The sequence below is a fragment of the Saccopteryx leptura genome, chromosome 6 (assembly GCF_036850995.1).
Source record: "Saccopteryx leptura isolate mSacLep1 chromosome 6, mSacLep1_pri_phased_curated, whole genome shotgun sequence".
Lineage (NCBI taxonomy): Eukaryota > Metazoa > Chordata > Mammalia > Chiroptera > Emballonuridae > Saccopteryx > Saccopteryx leptura.
In genome coordinates, this window is record NC_089508.1 from 133,819,733 (window position 1) to 133,839,859 (window position 20,127).

At 37.3% G+C, this 20,127-nt stretch overlaps 1 protein-coding gene and 1 non-coding gene across 3 annotated transcripts in view; both read left to right on the forward strand.

Moving 5' to 3' along the window:
- The window catches only part of FNIP1 (folliculin interacting protein 1), a 175,266-nt gene extending 159,855 nt beyond the window's left edge, over positions 1-15,411 (forward strand). For both annotated transcript variants that reach the window (XM_066343398.1, XM_066343399.1), the window contains 3 exons: positions 3,561-3,758; positions 9,163-9,278; positions 12,683-15,411. In XM_066343398.1, the coding sequence (XP_066199495.1) occupies positions 3,561-3,758; positions 9,163-9,278; positions 12,683-12,761 (393 nt within the window). In that variant the 3' untranslated portion in view covers positions 12,762-15,411. The remainder of the gene's footprint in view (positions 1-3,560; positions 3,759-9,162; positions 9,279-12,682) is intronic.
- Positions 15,412-16,726: 1,315 nt separating this feature from the next.
- On the forward strand, positions 16,727-16,830 carry LOC136377812 (U6 spliceosomal RNA). The gene has a single exon (XR_010746441.1). It is a non-coding gene; the product is annotated as a U6 spliceosomal RNA (small nuclear RNA).
- Positions 16,831-20,127: the final 3,297 nt, after the last annotated feature.

The window sequence follows — 20,127 nt, forward strand, 5'->3', positions numbered from 1 at the left end:
AGAGAACCCAGAAATAAACCCTCATCTTTATGGACAATTGATATTTGACAAAGGAGGTAAGAGCATACAGTGGAGTAAAGACAGTCTCTTTAACAAATGATGTTAGGAAAACTGGACAGCTACCTGCAAAAAAATGAAACTAGACCACCAACTTACACCATGCACAAAAATTAACTCAAAATGGATAAAGGACTTAAATGTAAATCATGAATCCATAAGTATCCTAGAAGAAAACTTAGGCAGTAAGCTCACCGACATCTATCACAGCAATATCTTTGCTGAATTATCTACACAGGCAAATGAAATAAAAGACAGGATAAACAAATGGGACTATATCAAACTAAAAAGCTTTTGTACAGCTAAAGACAATATGAACAGAATAAGAAGACAAACCACATAATGGGAGAACATATTTGACAATACATCTAATAAGGGATTAATAACAAAAATTTATTAGGAACTTGTAATACTCAACACCAGGAAGACAAACAATCCAATCAAAAAATGGGCACAAGAAACGAATACACTTCTCCAAATAGGACATACAGATGGCCAATAGAGAAATGAAAAAAATGTTCATCATCACTAATCATTAGAGAAATGCAGATTAAAAGCATAATGAGATACCACCTCGCACCAATCAGAATGGCGCTCATTGACAAAACAACACATGATAGGTACCGGCCAGGATGTGGAGAAAGGTGAACCCTCCTGCACTGCTGGTGGGAATGCAGACTGGTGCAGCCACTGTGGAAAACAGTATGGAGATTCCTCAAAAAATTAGAAATGGAACTTCCCTTTGACCTAGCCATCCCACTTATAGGAATATATCCGAAGGACACCATATCACCGACTGAAAAAAAGAAATGCACCCCCATGTTTATGGCAGCATTGTTCACAATAGCGAAGATCTGGAAACAGTCCAAGTGTCCGTCAGTGGACGAGTGGATTAAAAAGCTGTGGTACAAATATACAATGGAATACTATGGGGCTATGAAAAAGAAGGAGAAATATTACCTTTTGCAACAATATGGAGGGACCTGGAAACTATTATATTATGTTGAGTGAAATAAGCCAGGCAGAGAAAGAAAAATACCATATGACCTCACTCATTTGAGGAATCCAAGGAATAATGAGAACTGAGGAACGGAATTGAGAGAGGAGGAATCAAAGGGACTTGAGGAAAAGAAGACAGAGGGAAAGGGGATGATAGGATGGGATAAACCTGAAGGGAAAGGGGGAGGGCTCTGTAGGGAGGGGGGCTAAGGAGATGTTGAGGGGAATAGGCGGGAGGGGTATGCATTCGGGGTGACCACAATTAAATAAAAACCCCAAAAACAACAACAAAAAAATAAAGATGCTCACTGCTTTTGAAGGTAGTGAGGCTCACTGCCTCTAACAATTTGTTAATCTGCTTTAGTTATTTGATCATACCTCCTGTCTTATTTTTCTTTTATAACCACAGAGATGGTTGTATTAAAGTGTATGTTCGCTATTATCTTGTTTTAGGTACACCTTACATTTTTAGTCGTATATTCTGTTTTCTAAATTGTATATTAATAATTAAGTTGATATATAGAAAAATATATCCTTCATAAGACTCAAATAAATATTTGAATATCATTTTATAAAATCAAATACAAAGCTTAGAGTTCCGTGGAAGGTCTTCACAATTTATCTTTCCAGCCCTTTTCTTTTCCATGCACAACTTTAGTTACATGTAATCTAATTCTATGTCTGAGTCTTGTCATGACATTTCCTCTTACAGAATTATCCGTGTTCCTCTCCCATTTATCAAGAGCAATCCCATCCATACTTCAGATGTCATATTCCTATGTCCCTTCCTAGTCACACAGAACCCACTGTTGCCCTCTTTGGCTACCCAGGCACATGGTTTCTATTTCTTCTGTTACACATGTCTTTTTATAGCCAGGTGTTACTTATTTTTATCTTCCTCACAAGACTGTGAGCTTCACTGTTTTTATTTCCTTAGTATCAAACAAAAAGCTTTATTCAAAGTTATTGTTCATTAACTGGACAAAAGTATGTCCCTTGAGGGTACCAAACCTCGGTTTATCCAGGAGCAAACTTATATTCTATAGCTATGAAATTGTTGTAACATAAAGCCTGAATGAAAAAAGGCTGCTGGGTTCAAGTATTTCAAATTAGAGTTTTTAGCTCAGTTTTACTGCTGCTAATCTATATGGCCAGTGTTGAAGAAATCCTTACCTGTTTAAAGCAGAACGATGTCAAAGTATTGAGCATTATAGAGCTATCATCTCTTTCTGGTAGAGGTACTGTGTACTTAATAGTCATTTTTGGTCTTTATGTGTTAGCCTTGGAAAGTCAGGATCAAAGTCATATGCTTGTGATCCTTTTATGAGTATATATGACTTAACAAAACTTTTCACTGTGCATTGTGAAAGTTTCATTTAGGTATAGCTTGTCAAAACAATTCAAACAATAAAAAGATATACAAAGCAAAAAGAAGAAATTGTGTTTTTTTTTTCCTTCTTTTCCAAGTGAGAAGAGGGGAGGTAGACTCCCGCATACACTCTGACCGGGATCCACCTGGCAACCTCCATTTGGGACTGATGATCTGCCCATCTTGGGCCATGCTCACTACCGAGCTATTTTTAACACCTGAGGCGGAGGCTCCACAGAACCAGCCTCATCGCCCAGGGCCATGCACTTGAACCAATTGCATGCTGCGGGAGAGGAAAGGAGAGAGGAGGGGAAGGAGTAGAGAAACAGATGGTCACTTCTCCTTTGTGCCCTGACTGGGAATTGAACCCGGGACATCCACACCCTGAGCTGATATTCTATCACTGAGTCAATTGGCCAGGGCCACAATTTTTTCTTTACACTCTTAATATTCCATAATTATTCACAATGATGTTTGTGATAAATAGTTTGATTTGAGTATTTTCATTCTTTTTTCCTATAAATTTTAATTTAGATATAGATCTGAATTTTTAAAAATATAACAGTTATATTATGTGTATATGAATGTATAGAGTGACTTTCTCCATTTGACCATGTTAGTACCTATTGATCTGTCTGCTTTTAACTTCTGTATTTATACTCTTGATATACATCTTGGTAAAATAGTAAAACCTAGCACACTTAAGAAGCAAGATACTTCATGTAATCAAGGACTAGCTCCTGAGGTGCTCAAACAAATTAATGTCCGAAAGGTTGGGGTTGTTAGCACAGAGTCTTACCATTGACTTGTTCATGTGAATCCTGTCCTATTTAAAAAATATTTAGCTCTGTCAAGGTAATAAACATTTTCTTCCAGTTGCCTGGCACATGGTTGGTACTCAGTAAATTTGTTGAATGAATGAATGAATGATAAAAAGGCCAGAGAAAGTTAAGTTCTAAATTAAAGAATACAAAGTTTTGATAATGAATCTGTACCTTGATAGTTGGCAGTAGCTGTTGTAATTTAATATACTTTTATTTTGTTTGTGCTTTGTATGTATTCCTTGCCTCATTTTATTAGCAATATCTCTGGAAAATTTCGTTCTCTCATAAGATGCTGTTTCTTTTCTTTCCAGCATCCAGTGTTGGATGAACCAATAGCAGAAGCTGTCTGTATTATAGCAGATATGGATAAATGGACTGTGCAAGTGGCCAGTAGCCAGAGACGAGTAACAGATAATAAGTTGGGAAAGGAAGTATTGGTTTCCAGTCTTGTTTCCAATCTGCTTCATTCTACTCTTCAACTTTATAAACATAACTTGTCTCCAAATTTTGTAAGTATGTATGAGGCTTGAATTTGAACACTTATTAGGTGACTAAACTCTGTTTACTATGTGCCTACATTAAGCACTGCTGTTAGCTTTTACATTGTTTTCCTGAAAGAAAGTGTTATGGAATGAGTGTTTGTGTTTCTCTAAAATTCATGTGTTGGATCCCTAACCTGCAGAGCGTGGTATCTGGAGATGGGCCTTTTGGAGCTAATTAGGGTTAATTAGATCACAAGGGCAGGGCCCTCATGATAGGATTAGTATCTTTATAAGAAGAAGGAGAGAAATTGCACTCTCTCTACTATGTGAATACATAAGGTAGGGGTCCCCAAACTATGGCCCGCAGGCCGCATGTGGCCCCCTGAGGCCTTTTATCTGGCCCTTGCCGCACTTCTGGAAGGGCCACCTCTTTCATTGGTGGTCAGTGAGAGGAGCACAGGATGCATCCACATCCTGTTCTGGAGTACTGTATGTGGTGGCGCCGCAAAACGCAGCATCACTCACGTACAGTACTACTTCCGGAGACACGGGGACGCATGCGTCACGGTTCCGGAAGCACGTCATATCACTTGTTACGGCTAGCAGTGGCAAATATGGAACCGGACATTGACCATCTCATTAGCCAAAAGCAGGCCCATAGTTCCCGTTGAAATACTGGTCAGTTTGTTGATTTAAATTTACTTGTTCTTTATTTTAAATATTGTATTTGTTCCCATTTTGTTTTTTTACTTTAAAATAAGATATGTGCAGTGTGCATAGGGATTTATTCATAGTTTTTTTATAGTCCGGACCCCCCAACGGTCTGAGGGACAGTGAACTGGCCCCCTGTATCAAAAGTTTGGGGACCCCTGACATAAGGAGAAAGTTGCCTCTTAACCAGTAAAAGCATTCTCACTAAAACCCAACTATACAGGCACACTGGTCTCAGACTTCCAGCCTCCAAAGCTGTGAGAAAATAAATTTTCTGTTGTTTAAGGCACTGAGTCTGTGGTATTTTGTTGTGGCAGCCCAGGTCTAGAAAGAAGGGGATGTATAAATGTTTGTATAATATTTTCTATGATTTCTGCAGCCAGAATTTAATGTCTGACTAGTAAGGTATGGATATACAATGTCCCTAAGCTTTGTGCAGAATGCCAGTGCATTCTGGACCTTCATTGGTATGTCAGGACTTGAATGATTCCCCTTCATAATACTGGTAACGTCTTACCAAAGACAACATTTCCAACTTACAAGGTTCTTTTTCTTCTTAGGAGAACTATAATATGGCATAGTTAAAAACCTCTGTAGATCGACAAGATAAAGGCCATATATAACTATATAACAAACCCACAACTAACATACTCAGTGGTGAAAGACTGCAGATTTACCCCTAAAATGAGGGATAAGATATGGATGTCCACTTTCCCCACTTGTATTCAACGTAGTAAGTCCTAGGCAAGAAAAAAGGCATTCGAATTGGAAAGGTGGAAGTAAAATTATCTCTGTAGTTCACATGCTCTTATATGTAGGAAATGTAGATTCCACAAAAAACACTGAGCCTGACCAGGCGGTGGCACAGTGGATAGAGTGTCGGACTGGGATGTGGAAGACTCAGGTTCGAGACCCCGAGGTCGCCAGCTTGAGCATGGGCTCATCTGGTTTGAGCAAAAATTCACCAGCTTGGACCCAAGGTCCCTGACTCAAGCAAGGGGTTACTCGGTCTGCTGAGGGCCCGCGGTCAAGGCACATATGAGAAAGCAATCAATGAACAACTAAGGTGTCGCAATGTGCAACGAAAAACTAATGATTGATGCTTCTCATCTCTCTGTTCCTATCTGTCTGTCCCTGTCTATCCCTCACTCTGATTCTCTCTCTGTCTCTGTAAAAAAAATAAAAAATAAAAAAAAATTTAAAAAAAAGGAGCAAAGAAAAGAAAAATAAAAATAAAAAAACAAAACACTGATAGACCTGATAAATGAATTCAGCAAAGTCTCAAGATACAAAAACAGCATCCAAAGATGTTTGCATTTCGCTTGACCAGGTGGTGATGCAGTGGATGGAGCATCAGACTGGGATGCGGAGGACCCAGGTTTGAAACCTCAAGGTCGCCGGCTTGAGTGTGGGCTCATCTGGCTTGAGCGTGGGGTCGCTGGTTTGAGTGTGGGATCATAGACATGACCCCATGGTTGTTGGCTTAAGCCCAAAGGTCGCTGACTTGAGCCCAAGGACGCTGGCTTGAGCAAGGGGTTACTCCATCTGCTGTAGTCCCCGGTTAAGGCACATATGAGAAAGCAATCAAAAACAACTAATATGCCACAACAAAGAATTGATGCTTCTCATCTCTCTCCTTCCTGTCTGTCCTTCTCTCTGACTCTCTCTGTCTCTGTCAAAAAAAAAAAAAAAAAAAAAAAGATAGTTGCATATCAGCAACTATTTCAGATTGAAAACGAAATGAAAAAAGCACAATTCATCAAAAGAATAAAATAGTAAGACATGAATTTAGCTAAGGAGGCAAGAGACATTTACACTGAAAACACAAAACATTTCCAGAATTAAAGACATAAATCAATGGAAAGACACATTGTATGTTATGGATGAGAAGACTTACTCTTATGATGATGACCGTGCTCTACAGAGTGATCTATTCCACTGAAATCCCTATCAATAATTCCACTGACTTTTTTTTAAAGAAATGGACTCATCCTAAAATGTGTGTGACATCTCAAGGGACCCTGAAGTACCAAAACAATCTTGAAAAGAATAAAGTAGAAAAACTCATACCTCCTTATTTCAAGACTTACTACAAAGTAATAGCAATAAAAACAGTGTGGTACTGACATAAGGACAGATATATAGACAAATAGAATATAATAAACAGCCCCAAAATAAACCCTTACATATACAGTTAACTGGTTTTTGCCAAGGGAGACTTTTCAAAAGATGACGACAAAGGACACTTTTCAACAACTCATGCTGAGAAAACTGGATAGCCACATGAAAAAGAATGAAGTTGAATCCTTAACTTATACCATATACAAAAATGAACTCAAAGTTAAGTCTAAACTTGAATAAACCTAAATTTAAGTTCTAAAACTAGAAAACTCCGAGGAAAACATAGGGGATAATCTTCATGAAATTGGATGTGGCAGTGATTTCTGGAATTTGACAACAAAAACACTGGCAAAAAAAGTAAAAAAATAGATGAGTTGGACTTCATCAAATTGAAAACTTTTTTGTATTAAAGGATACTCACTATCAACAGAGTAAAAAGGTGACCCATGAAATAGAAAATATTTGGAAATTATATATCTGAAGAGATTGATATCCAGAATATATAGGGATCTCCAACAATTCAACAATGACAAAGGAACAAGTGAATAGACAAGTGAATGTTCCCTAAAGAAGATAATACAAATGGCCAATAGGCACATGAAAAGATGTTCAATATTCTTAGTTATTAGGAAAATGCAAATCAAAACTACAATGAGATACTACTTCACACCCATAAAAATGGCTATAATTAAAATGAAAAACAAAAAAAGAACTCTGGCTGGTTGGCTCAGAAGTAGAGCGTCGGCCTGGCATGTGGAAGTCCTGGGTTCAATTCTCAGTCAGGGCACACAGGAGAAGCACACGTCTGCTTCTCCACCCCTCGCCCTCTCCCTTCTCTCTCTCTCCTTCTCTCTCTCTCTCTCTCTCTCTCTGTCTTCCCCCCCCACCTCACCCCCCATGGCTCGAGTGGTTCGAGGAATTTGTCCCAGGCACTGAGGATGGCCCTATGACCTCACATCAGGTGCTGAAATAGCTCAGTTGCTGAGAAGTGGAGCAGCAGCCCCGGATGGGCAGAGCATCGCCCCCTAGTGGGCTTGCTGGTTGGGGCACATGCGGGAGTCTGTCTCTCTGCCTTCCTGATTCCCCGCCTCTCACTGAATTAGGGGGAAAAACAAAACAGTACCCTGACCGGAGAGCTCAGTTGGTTAGAGCATGGTACCAAAGTGCAAAGGTTGCTGATTTGATCCCCAGTCAGGGCACATACAGGAGCAAATTGGTGTTTCTGTCTGTCTGCCTCTCTTCCTTTCTCTCTTGATAAATCAATAAATAAAATTTTAAAAAGAAGTATTGATCAGGATATGGAGAAATTGGAGCACTTATACATTGCCAGTGGGGATGTAAAATGGTGCAGCTGCAATGGGAAATAGTTCTGCAATTTCTCAAAAAGTTTCACATTGTATTGTCATCTGATCCAGAAATTCTATTTCTAGGTGTATACACAAAACAGTTGGAAGCAGGAACTCAAAAACAGTTGTACCATAACGTTCATAGCAAAATCATTCATAATAGCCAAAAGTTGGAAACAATTCATGTCCATCAACAAATAAAGCCAGATACATAAAATGGAATATTATTCAGCCATAAATCAGATATTACCAGGGGTGGGGAGAAGGAGGAAATTAAGGATTATTGTGTAATGAGTAGAGTTCTGTTTGGGGTAATGAAAAAAAGTTCTAGAAATGGATGTTGATGATGTTGTACAACATTGTAAATATACTTAATGTCACTGAATTATATACTTAAAAATAGGTAATGTGGTATATTGTATTTTATGTGTAGATATACATATTAATTTTATTAAATATATATATTGTAAACATTTTCACTGAGATGTTTTTCAGTCTAAGTGAACATTATGGAAAAAAACATCACAAAACAATAAGTGTACAAAAATATATTGAATTATGTTTTTATAAGAAGAAAATGAATTTTTATTAGGAACTTTAATAGTTGATTTTCATTGAAAGGATTTAGTATTGTAACACCTGCAGCTCACAGTTTTTTCTCAAACGTATATAGCATTAGTTCACAAGGAAAATTACCTATTGTAGTAAATTAAGCCAGTTAATTGACAATAATGAAATGTGTTTTAGGTTTTAATGTTCCAGCTTAGAAACACTTCTCTTCTGGAAAGGACTACAGACTATTCTCTGTGAGCTGTTGCAAACTCATTATCTTTTGCTCTTTTACAGGAGAATGAAGCCTATCCTATGTAAATACATTTGAAATATATTAACTTATAAGTGTTATCAAATTTGAAATAACATTTTTTAAAGTTCTGGAAATGAATAGTGGTGATAGTCGTACAACATTTTGAGTGTATTTAATGCCTCAATTATACACTAAAAAATGATTAAAATGGTAAATTTTATATTGTGTATTATTTACCACTTTAAAAAAAAACTCTGTAAATTCAAAAATTTTAATATGACCTAGAAAAAGGTTTACACTGGTTAAAATTACCTGCTTTAAAAATGTGCTCCAAATTGTAGTTTATGTTGAGATAACTAATGAATTGTCAAAACCCTGCTTTGGAAATTGCCCTCACTCAGAATTGCACACCATTTTCTGACCTGGTCTTGGTTCCCTCTAACTGCAGTGTGTAATGCATCTTGAAGACCGGTTACAGGAGCTGTACTTCAAGAGCAAAATGTTGTCTGAGTACCTGAGGGGACAGATGCGTGTTCATGTCAAGGAGCTGGGAGTTGTTCTAGGGTATGTTCATCATTTCTTTTCTGACTTGGTTTTCACCGTGTGTGTTTTTAAGCAAGAGTTATTCCTCAGAATCTCCTTTTTTTAAATTATTTTTTCCTGTTAGAAGCTGGACACTGTTATCATTCAGGTTGCTCTGTACCATGTAAGAGCAGTTCCCCATCTTCCACTGATCTGAAACGCATTGTCCCCTGAGTCATTACAGTTAGGTGCGGATACAGTCAGATAAAAATGAATTAATCTAAATTTTTGTCATAGAAAAATAAGTAATACTCCATTTTATTTATAACTATGTTGAAAACTTGTTCTTAGCCTCCCTGCTACCTTATAAGCTGATTGAAATAACAGCACACTGGATAGTAGTCCATTATCCTCATATTGTCACTCCTTCCCCATTATTTATATGTCTGTCTGCTCTTCATTTATTCTTGGGAAGAAGGCAGTTATCTAAAATGTTAACTGAAGGAACAGATAAATTGGTGGGAGACATAGTATAGCCCTTTTCATTATGTTCTGTGATCGCTTTCCTTATGTTCTATGGCCTCTGTGTGTGTGTGTGTGTGTATTTCTTTTGTGTGTGTGTATTTCTTGAAATGCTAGTTGAATAAATGAAAACAAACTAGATTCACTTTTTTTTTTTTTCTGAAGCTGGAAACAGGGAGGCAGTCAGACAGACTCCCGCATGTGCCCGACCGGGATCCACCCGGCATGCCCACCAGGGGGTGATGCTCTGCCCATCTGGGGCATCGCTCTGTTGCAACCAGAACCATTCTAGCGCCTGAGGCAGACACCACAGAGCCATCCTTACTTAGCGCCTGGGCCAAATTTGCTCCAGTGGAGCCTTGGCTGCAGGAAGGGAAGAGAGAGACAGAGAGGAAGGTGAGGGGGGAGGAGTGGAGAAGCAGATGGGTGCTTCTCCTGTGTGCCCTGGCTGGGAATCGAACCCGGGACTCCTGCACGCCAGGCCAACGCTCTACCACTGAGCCAACCGGCCAGGGCCTAGATTCACTTTTAATGAGGGGAAAAAGAACCAACATCAAATTAAATTCTTTCATTAATGTTATTTCTTACCATCCAGATTGGAAATAGATGATAGCCTGTGCATAATGTCTTTATTTAAAAAAAATATAAACTGGGTGTTGTTTTTTTGTTTGTTTTGTATTTTTCTGAAGTGAGAAACAGGGAGGCAGAGAGACGGACTCCCACATGTGCCCTACCGGGATCCACCTGGCAAGCCCACCGGGGGCAATGCTCTGCCCATCTGGGCCATTGTTCCATTGCAACTGGAGCTATTCTAGCACCTGAGGCGGAAGCCTCTGAGCCAGTGAGCCAACCGGCAATGGCCCAAACTGTTTTTTGGGGTTTTTTTAAGGATTTTATTTATTGATATTAGAAAGAGGAGACAGAGACAAAAAGGGTGGGGGAGGAACGGGAAGCATCACCTCACAGTAGTTGCTTCATGTGTGTGTTTGACAGGGCAAGCCTGAGGGTTTGAACTGGTGATCTCAGTGTTCCAGGTCAACACTTTATCCACTGTGCCACCACAGGTCAGGCAAAAAATATAAACTAGTTTTTAAAGTAATGTGTTTTTAACTGAAGTTTATAGTGCATTGTGGCATAAAATGAAAAGTCATCATGGCCTTTTCTCCACGTTGCCACCTTCACCCAAACAGAGATAATATAGACTGTTTTCTTCTGACAACTTTTTCAATGTATATGATAAAAATTATAATTGATTTTGTACTCTATATATCATTGGGCAACTTGCCTTTTAACATATCTAGAATGTTTGTTCATATAAGCACATACTGATCTTTTTTTTTTGTACTTTTCTGAAGTGAGAAGCAGGGAGGCAGAGAGAGGGAAGCAGGGAGGCATGCGCCCGACCGGGATCCACCCAGCATGCCCATCAGGGGACAATGCTCTGCCCATCTGGGCCGCTGCTCCACAGCAATGGAGCCATTCTAGCGCCTGAGGCAGAGGCCATGGAGCCATCCCCAGCACCCGTGGGCCAACCTTGCTCCAATGGAGCCTTGACTGCTGGAGGGAAAGAGAGAGATAGAAAAGAGAGGAGGGAGGAGGGAGGAGCATATGGGCGCTTCTCCTGTGTGCCCTGGCCAGGAATCGAACCCGGGACTTCCACACGCCAGGCCAACACTCTACTGCTGAGCTAGCCAGCCAGGACTTCTATCTCATTTTTAATTGCTGTATATTATATGGTGTTGTATTTTCTGGGTTTTTTCTTTTTGCTATTACAAGCCAGTGCTAGAATCAATATAAATCTTTGAAGTTTATAGGTTAGTTATTTGAAGTTGAATTTTTGGTTAAAGGGCACATGTATTAAGTGTTTTTTTTGGTTTTTTAAAAACAGTTTTATTTATTTATTTATTTTAACAGAGACAGAGAGAGAGTCAGAGAGAGGGATAGATAGGGACAGACAGACAGGAACGGAGAGAGATGAGAAGCCTCAATCATCAGTTTTTCGTGGCGACACCTTAGTTGTTCATTGATTGCTTTCTCATATGTGCCTTGACCGTGGGCCTTCAGCAGACCGAGTAACCCCTTGCTAGAGCCAGCGACCTTGGGTCCAAGCTGGTGAGCTTTTTGCTCAAACCAGATGAGCCTGCGCTCAAGCTGGCGACCTCAGAGTCTTGAACCTGGGTCCTTCCTCATCCCAGTCCGATGCTCTATCCACTGCGCCACCACCTGGTCAGGCATGTATTAAGTTTTTGATAGATATGGATAGTTGTTTTGATACATAACAGAAAATGCTATCCTGTAAGTACCGGAATGCTCAGAAACAGCAGGAAGCACAGTCTTTCTTTTACTATTTGCAACTTTTTAATCTTTGTCAGGCTACTAGCTGGGAAATGAAATATGATTATACTTTACTTATTTAGATTTATTTATTCTCTAACCATGAATGAGTCCTCATGAGTGTTTTATATTTATTGGCCATTTTTTTCTCCTGCAAATTGTGGTAGGATGTATTTTTAAGATGCTTTCATTATTTCTTCCCAAGTATGTCCTCTTATAGAAACATTTGTATTTAAAACAATATGATGTACACTATTATTCTATTATTATACTATATTGTATTTCTTAGACATTGTCCTTTGCCCTGATGCATGGTCCCATCAGCAGGTTAGGGAGATGCTTTCCTACATCCATGACTTACCATTAGATTTCAGATGCTTAAAAAAATTTTTTTTTATTCCAGATTTTACTTACTGAAATATTTCTAACTGTTTCTGTCTTCATCTCTCTTACCTTTGTCTTTTGGCCAGGTTGGCCTAGGTCTTGATTGCTGAGGTATAGTGATTTTACAGGTAGCAGTCATTGCCTATAGGACTCGTGTCTTGGGTACAGAAAGTCTGATTGACTTTTTTTTCCCTCCTTAATTTCAGGATTGAATCCAGTGATCTTCCTCTTCTGGCTGCTGTAGCAAGCACTCACTCTCCATATGTTGCTCAGATACTCCTTTAACATAAAGATTGTTTGGAATGTTAAGTAGAAACCAAGGAAGCAGATACATCATGCATTTGGCATTTTTTCCCCATTAGATTACCATCTGAGTGAGTCAGTCACTTGGGTATCCTGCATTGCAGGCTTACTGTGTGATCATCGTGTGTCTTTTTCTGTTTGACTAGACTTTTTGGGTGGTGGTAGATTTTTAACCAAGTAAAACTAAAATAGCATAAGTACTTTTTGGGGAAAAATTTGAACAAACTGAAGTGTAACCAACAAATTTCTATAAAATGAATAACATAGAAGAATTTTATATGATTACTACAGTGTTGCCACAGCTCATAAAAAGCAACAAATGTCTCACGTTTAAATGACTCTGAGTCATTTCATTAGTTTTATTTCTTTATTCCTAAGGTACAGAGGATTACGAAACCTTGAATATTATTTTGTTTTGTCAATTCAAAATAACTAATTTCTGGGGTTTTTTCAAAGTATTTTAAACAGCCTGTTAATTATAAGAAACTTAAAAGAATGAGTGTAAGTAAATCGGTGTTATGTTATCCATCCAAGTGTACATATGTATCTAGTTTTTTAAAAAGCAGAAATAGAAGTAAAAGATTGATAAATATGCCTTTTTACATATATATATATATTTTCAACTATTATTGATTGTATATAATGTTGAAATGTTACTTTATGATTTTCTTTTTCAAAAACCCTAAAATATAAGTAAAGTCAATCATTTTTTAAGGCTGGGGAATGTAGATTCCCAGATAAGAATACTACTTTATACTATTTGTTTTGTTTATAAGTATAAGCTAATTCTTATAAATGTTAATATTTACATATTTCCGTCTAATTTAATAAATTAAAATTAGGATTACAAATTGCACCAAAGCATTGGCAAAAATAATATTTTTTTTTTCAAAAGTGCTCAGGTAGCCGAAGCCTTTGCTTTCGGTATCAGTCATCCTTGAACCCATAGGAACTAAATATTTGTTTCATTGCTTCTTAATATTCAACTTACACTAATAGAAGTTATTAACTCTTAAAGTTGTTTTTTCTTAAATTTCCCTTCTTCCAAAAGCTAATTTTTTTTCAAAGATTTTCACTTTTCAGTTATTGGTTTGTATATACTGTAGAGTGTTGCTTGTAAGAAAGGCTAATATGGAACCAAACTCTTGTAAGTAATGTAAATAGAAAGATGGGTAGGTAAAGTTTTCAATATGCTCTACTACCTCAGTTTACTTGAATACTACATTATAGTTTATTCTTTACTTATCTTGTCCAAATACTTTAATTCTAGAAATGAAGATGGTTTCTGCTTTCATGGACTATTTTTAAAATAATTAGTGGATTAGCTATAAAAAAAAACCACCTGCTTATTTTATTACTAAATACATTTCCTGTATAATACATTCACTCTTCCTGTTTGAATTTTCAGTAATTAAGAAAGACTTCTGTGGTTTGAGGCTTGGACCTTTCTATTATAGTGTTGGGTCACATTTTGCCTTGCTCTCTGTGTCATATTCAAGAACTCTCCAGCGTAGGTTAAGAAGAAATGATTGTTTTAATGGAATGTAAACCTGAAATTGATGTGCCTGCAATCATTCTGTTCTGTGTCCTATCAACTGGTCCCAGTTAGTACCTGAGTCTCCCATGGATGGCTTGCTGCCAAACAGTGTTTATGGATATATTTTCTTTGACTTAATATTCTTATTCTATTATTAAATTCTTCACTATTCTATTCTAAGTTTGGAATTCTATGAATCAAGTTCTTTAGCAGAACTCAGATAATATAAAAGTACATATATAGGTCATTATATTTTTTATTGTAGTTCAGAACGATATGTAGCAGGCAGATAATGTCTGTTTTGCATGTTTTTTTTTTAATTATTAAACTATTCACAGTCCTAACTATTTGAACTCTCTAATAAATTGTCATTTAGAAAATCTATTCAATAAATGGGTGACTCTTGCTACTGTTATTCTTAAAAGTAAGCTTTGCTTGGAAGGAAAAGGCTTATAGTTTCGTATAGATTTCATTAATCCTTATAGGATTCCTGAGTCTTATAATTCCCAGCACTTCTGTAACTTCTGCTGCCTTCATCATAGTCATTTTTTCTTTATACAAAGCCCATGGAGTAAGCTGCTTTCATTAAAATGTCATTATGATGAATGTGAAAAGAGTTTTTACATATTCAAAATATTTTTTCAACTTCTTATGGTACAGACAGATATCTGTTACGTATTTTTAAAAACCTGTTTGCTGCAATAGGAAATGAAAAGGGATCTTTTACATTAATATTTAAAACGAATTTTTCCTTGTATATAAACTAATTGATTAGATTTGAAATAGCCCTGGCTTTTATTAATAGGTCTTAATTTTGAGTTTGAAACTATTAAGTGCAATAAACATACCAGCACAAATTTAATTTTGTTGTAATTGGCATACACTGAGGATGATCACTTAAAAAATGATTTCACACAATGCCTGTTTCTGGTAGATGTCTTCTGAAATTGTTCTGCTTTCTCTTAAGTTATTTAGATGGTGGGGTAAATGCACATACTGTTTCTTGTTCTGTATATATTTCTCAAATGTACACCTGTATTGTAATAACACCCCAGTTCTAGGGGAAATTTGTGCAATAAATACACGTCAATTTGATGGATGATTTTGGTCTTTCTTTCATGTATTATTCAATAAGGAACAGTAACCAAGATTTCTCATAAATGTAAGAAATCTTGCAACCTTTTCAAGAAGCATAGAGGGATGATTTTGGTTAACATGGACTCTACTGTCTGGATCCATTTTTCAAATGTGAAACTTTTAGGCATGTTATCTTGTTTGTAATGTCTTTTTCTAGTCCTAAATACCTGTTTTGGTAATTTTGAATCTACTTTACAAGGTGGTTGTGAGAATCGAGTGAAATAATGAAGGTCAAGAATTTATCTTAATGCATGGCACACTCCAAAATGCTCAGTATTTTTTGGCTGCTACTGTTACTAGGCAATCTATCCAGCCTCTTCTCTATGGCCCCCACCTGCTGTGGGGAGAATTTAACGTATATTCTTATAAAAAAAAATACGGGTATATTCTTAGATTTGACCTAATCCTTATAATGACAAATTGAAAATTTCTTTAAATGCTTTTGTAAAAACATACTCAATATCATTTAAAACCTAGAAAAAAAACATGTAAACCTGTTATGAGCATTGTATCTGAAAGAAATTGCTATTGACTTTACAATTAAACAAAAATTGACCAATTGATTTGTGTTCTAAACCTGGTTTGTTCACTGATTTGCATGTGACTCTGAGCAAGTCTGTCCTCTACATCTGCATTGCAGGGAAGTCAGCTCTTCCATCAGTCCTAGTGCCTGCTCTGCAGCAGTGGTTCAGCTAGGTTGAACCTTGGTAGGTTAGGTTGATTTGGGCAGAGATGCTAGGAGGCAGGATTAGACCTGGGGCTTTTTGTAGTGCCTGTCTTCATATCTTTTTTGTTAAAGATTTTATTTATTGATTTTTAGAGAGAGAGAAGGAAGGGAGAGCAAGAGGGTAAGGAGCATCAACTCACAGTTGCTTCACTTCATTTGTTCATTGATTGTTTCTCATATGTGCCTTGACCAGGCAGGCCCAGGATTTCAAACTGGCACCACCACAGGCCAGGCTGTTTTCATATCATTTTACATGTATCACCCTTATATTTGACCAAAGAGAGTAAGTGCACTGGTTTAAAGCAGAGAGGAAGTATACAATATTTGAGAAGCATTCACAAATTAGTACCTGTGTTTATAAGTGCTGTTCCCTCATAAATGTGAGAAATTTTGCAACCTTTTCAAGAAGCATAAAGGGATGATTTTGGTAATATGAGAGAAATATAGAAAATTTAGTCTTAGGCAATAGACTTTTCTATCTGGGTCCATTCTGTCTCAGACCAGAATGGTTTCCAGTTAGTATGTGGTGACAAATGTAAAGATACAGTGCTCGCTTCGGCAGCACATATACTAAAATTGGAACGATACAGAGAAGATTAGCATGGCCCCTGCGCACAAATGTAAAGATACAGGGAATTCTTCATGTCTTTGCCAATGTGGAAGATAGGAGTGGAATGTTAAGTGGGACCAAACCTGAAGTTAAGGTGCAGTTGGGCCTGGGGAATTGTGACTCTGTGTGGGGAAGATTTAGGCTAATAAAAGGGAGGTTGGAGAGTGTAGTGCTTGCTATCAGTGCTTTGTAGTACAGACTGTGGACTTGGCCATGTCTTCTCTAGATTTAAGATGTGAGACTTCCCTGAAGAGAGGATAACACATATAAGCAGTCTAAAAGAGATTTTTTAAAGAATATGGGAAATTCCCACTCATTATCTGTTAGGAGAACTTTGATGAGGCTTTTGGTTTTCATTAGGTTGCAGACAGCTTGTCTGGGTTAACAGTCTGATTAGACCTCCTATAAACTTGTATTTACTCTAAGGAGAATATTAAGTTGAAAAGGCTTGAGTTTCCTTTCCAAATGACTAGGACAAGAACAGTGTAAAAGCATGTCTTTATAATAGTCACTTCAGTGCTCAGATTAAGATTATTGGTAAAGGCAGTGTTACCTAAATTGTCTCAAGGTGAGTGACATAGTTGAAGTGTGTAAATAAATAATTTTTATAAGGAATATATATTATATAACATGTTTATGATATATTTATATATATATATATGGAATATTTACACATTTCCTCCAGCAATTTGTGATGCCACTTGTATCACACATTGGGTCCAGCACTCACAAGTCAGTTTCTCTCTCTGTTACAGAGGCTGGAATTAAGATGGGTTAGACTTGTGCAGAACCTGAGTTAAAGTAGTTTTCACACCTGATTGCATATTAGAAACACCCAAGTAGCTGTTGAAAAATATCAATTCCTAGGTCCCACGCTCAGAGATTCTGATTCATTGATAGAAACTGATCTGGATTTGGACCAGCACATGCTTATTTTTCCACTAGTAGTGCTTCAATCTCCCAACATGCTCCAAATCTCAATTTCTTACTTCATTCCAAGTGTTATTAAATCCAGTGCTTTTTACCCTGTTTTTGTTGTTTTGCTCATTCTGGAAAGAAGGCCATGTGATTGTGTCTGCTTCAGGCACAGTTTTGCATAATAAAACAGTTATTTACTTAGGCATCTTTCTTGACCATTAATAGCAATCAAGTGCCTATCTTTCTAATAGCAAAATCTCTCATATTCTTAGGTAGTTCCATTTGTTCATTCAGCAAATACTGATTGAACACCTGTTATGTGCTAGGCAAAGTTCTGGGTGCCAGGGATGTGAGAATAAATGGCACAGACTTTATTTTATGTTCTCATGGAGTTTACATATTTTCTGCTGATGGAGATAGACAAAAATATGCTCTTGGGTTGTCGTAAGTATAATGAAGATAAATAAGGAATGGTAACAAGTTAAGCCACTTTTTTTAAGATTCAACCATGTTTTTATTTTTCCAGAATTTAATATTTTTTTCCTTTCAGACACAAATTAATGCTGGTGAATCCTATCTTGGAGGTTGCTTTTCCTCTGGAAAGAGCTGTGAGTGCCTTCACTGTCTCCTTTTTGCAGCATACCAGAGCATAATACAAGATAAGATAGTAAGGACAAGTTAGATTTTGAAAATGTGCATAAATTTAGATGTGTATAATTGCTATGGATATTAATAGTTTTTACTGTTGCTATCTTATGATAAAGCCTAATAAAATAAGTTGTTAAATATGTAATTCATTTTTCCTGTGAAATATACAGAAAAATGAACAAATATACACTAATGTGTAACCATCATTTATGTCAAGGAGTAAATTAATTTTAGTAACCCAGAAGCCCTCTCCATGTGTTCTATCCTGATCAAAATCCACCCCTTTTCCTTTTTATAACTACCAACTTGACTTTTTTTTTCTAATTGAGAGGTGAGGAGGCAGAGAGACAGACTCCAAAATTTGCCCCGACCGGTATCTACCCTATAAGCCCCCTATGGGGCAATGCTCTGCCCATCTGTCGCTGTTGCTCCATTGCTCAGCAACTGAGCTATTTTAGTGCCTGAGCCAAGAGGCCATGGTGCCATCCTAACGCCTGGGGCCAACTTGCCCAAATCATTTGAGCCATGAGCCATGGCTGCAGGAGGAGGTGAGAGAGAGAGAGAGAAAGGGAGGGGTGGAGAAGCAGATGGTCGCTTCTGTGTTCCCTAACCAGATTCAAACCCAGGACTTCCACATACTGGTTGACACTCTACCGCTGAGTCAACTGGCCAGGGCCCAACTTGACTTTCCTGAATTATTTCCTTGCTTTTTATTTTATAGTTTTACCTCTGTGCATTCCTAAGTGATATACATACTTTAATTTTGCTTGTGTTTGTACTTTGTGTAATTATAACTACATATTTTGTGTTTTGCTTTTTTTCTCTCAACATTATATTGGAGAATCATCCATGTGCTATGTAGCTGCTCTTTCACTGAAAGAATATACTACAGTTTATCCATCCTATTGATGGAGGTTTGGGTTAATGTGAAAAATAATATTTGTTCAACTTTTCTGGTGTACATGGGTATTAGCGTATATATCACAGAATGGACTTGTCATACAGTATGTTAAGTTTCAGCTTTATATATTTTTTCCAAAGTGGTTTCCCAATTTACACCCATAGTTTGTGAGTTCTTGTAACTCCACATCTTCATGAATACTTTAAGGGTATTTCTGAATAGTTGTTAATGAAGAAAAATGTCATAAAAAAATTCAATTCTTCAGACTTGAATTTCTGCTTTAGAGAAGTCACTTCCGAGAGATAAAGTAATAGAATAGAGTTCTTGGATTGTGCAGGGCAACATCTTTAAGTGCTTCATGTGAATTATCTCAACATAATCTTAAAAGAATCCCAAATCACTAGCTTCTTGACTATCCCCATTTTACATATAACGAAACTGAAGTTCAAAGAACTTAACTGATTTAACTAGAAATGTCCTATTACATACACAAATTCAGGTTTTGTCCTTTAAGTCCATTTCCATGATGGGAATAAAGTCCATCATGCTTATTTCCTTTTCCTTCTTTCAAATATTGATGTGGCTCTGGAAAGTGACTTGTGAAGAATGGAAGGAATAACCTTTGTGATCTTAGGTAGAACTTGAAAAGGATATAGCCTGACCTGTGGTGGCGCAGTGGATAATGCGTCGACCTGGAAATGCTGAGGTCGCTGGTTCGAAACCCTGGGCTTGCCTGGTCAAAGCACGTATGGGAGTTGATGCTTCCAGCTCCTCCCCCCTCCTCTCTCTCTGTCTCTCTCTCCCTCTCTCTCCTCTCTAAAAATGACTAAAGAAAAAAAATTAAAAAACACTAAAAAAAAAAAAAGGATA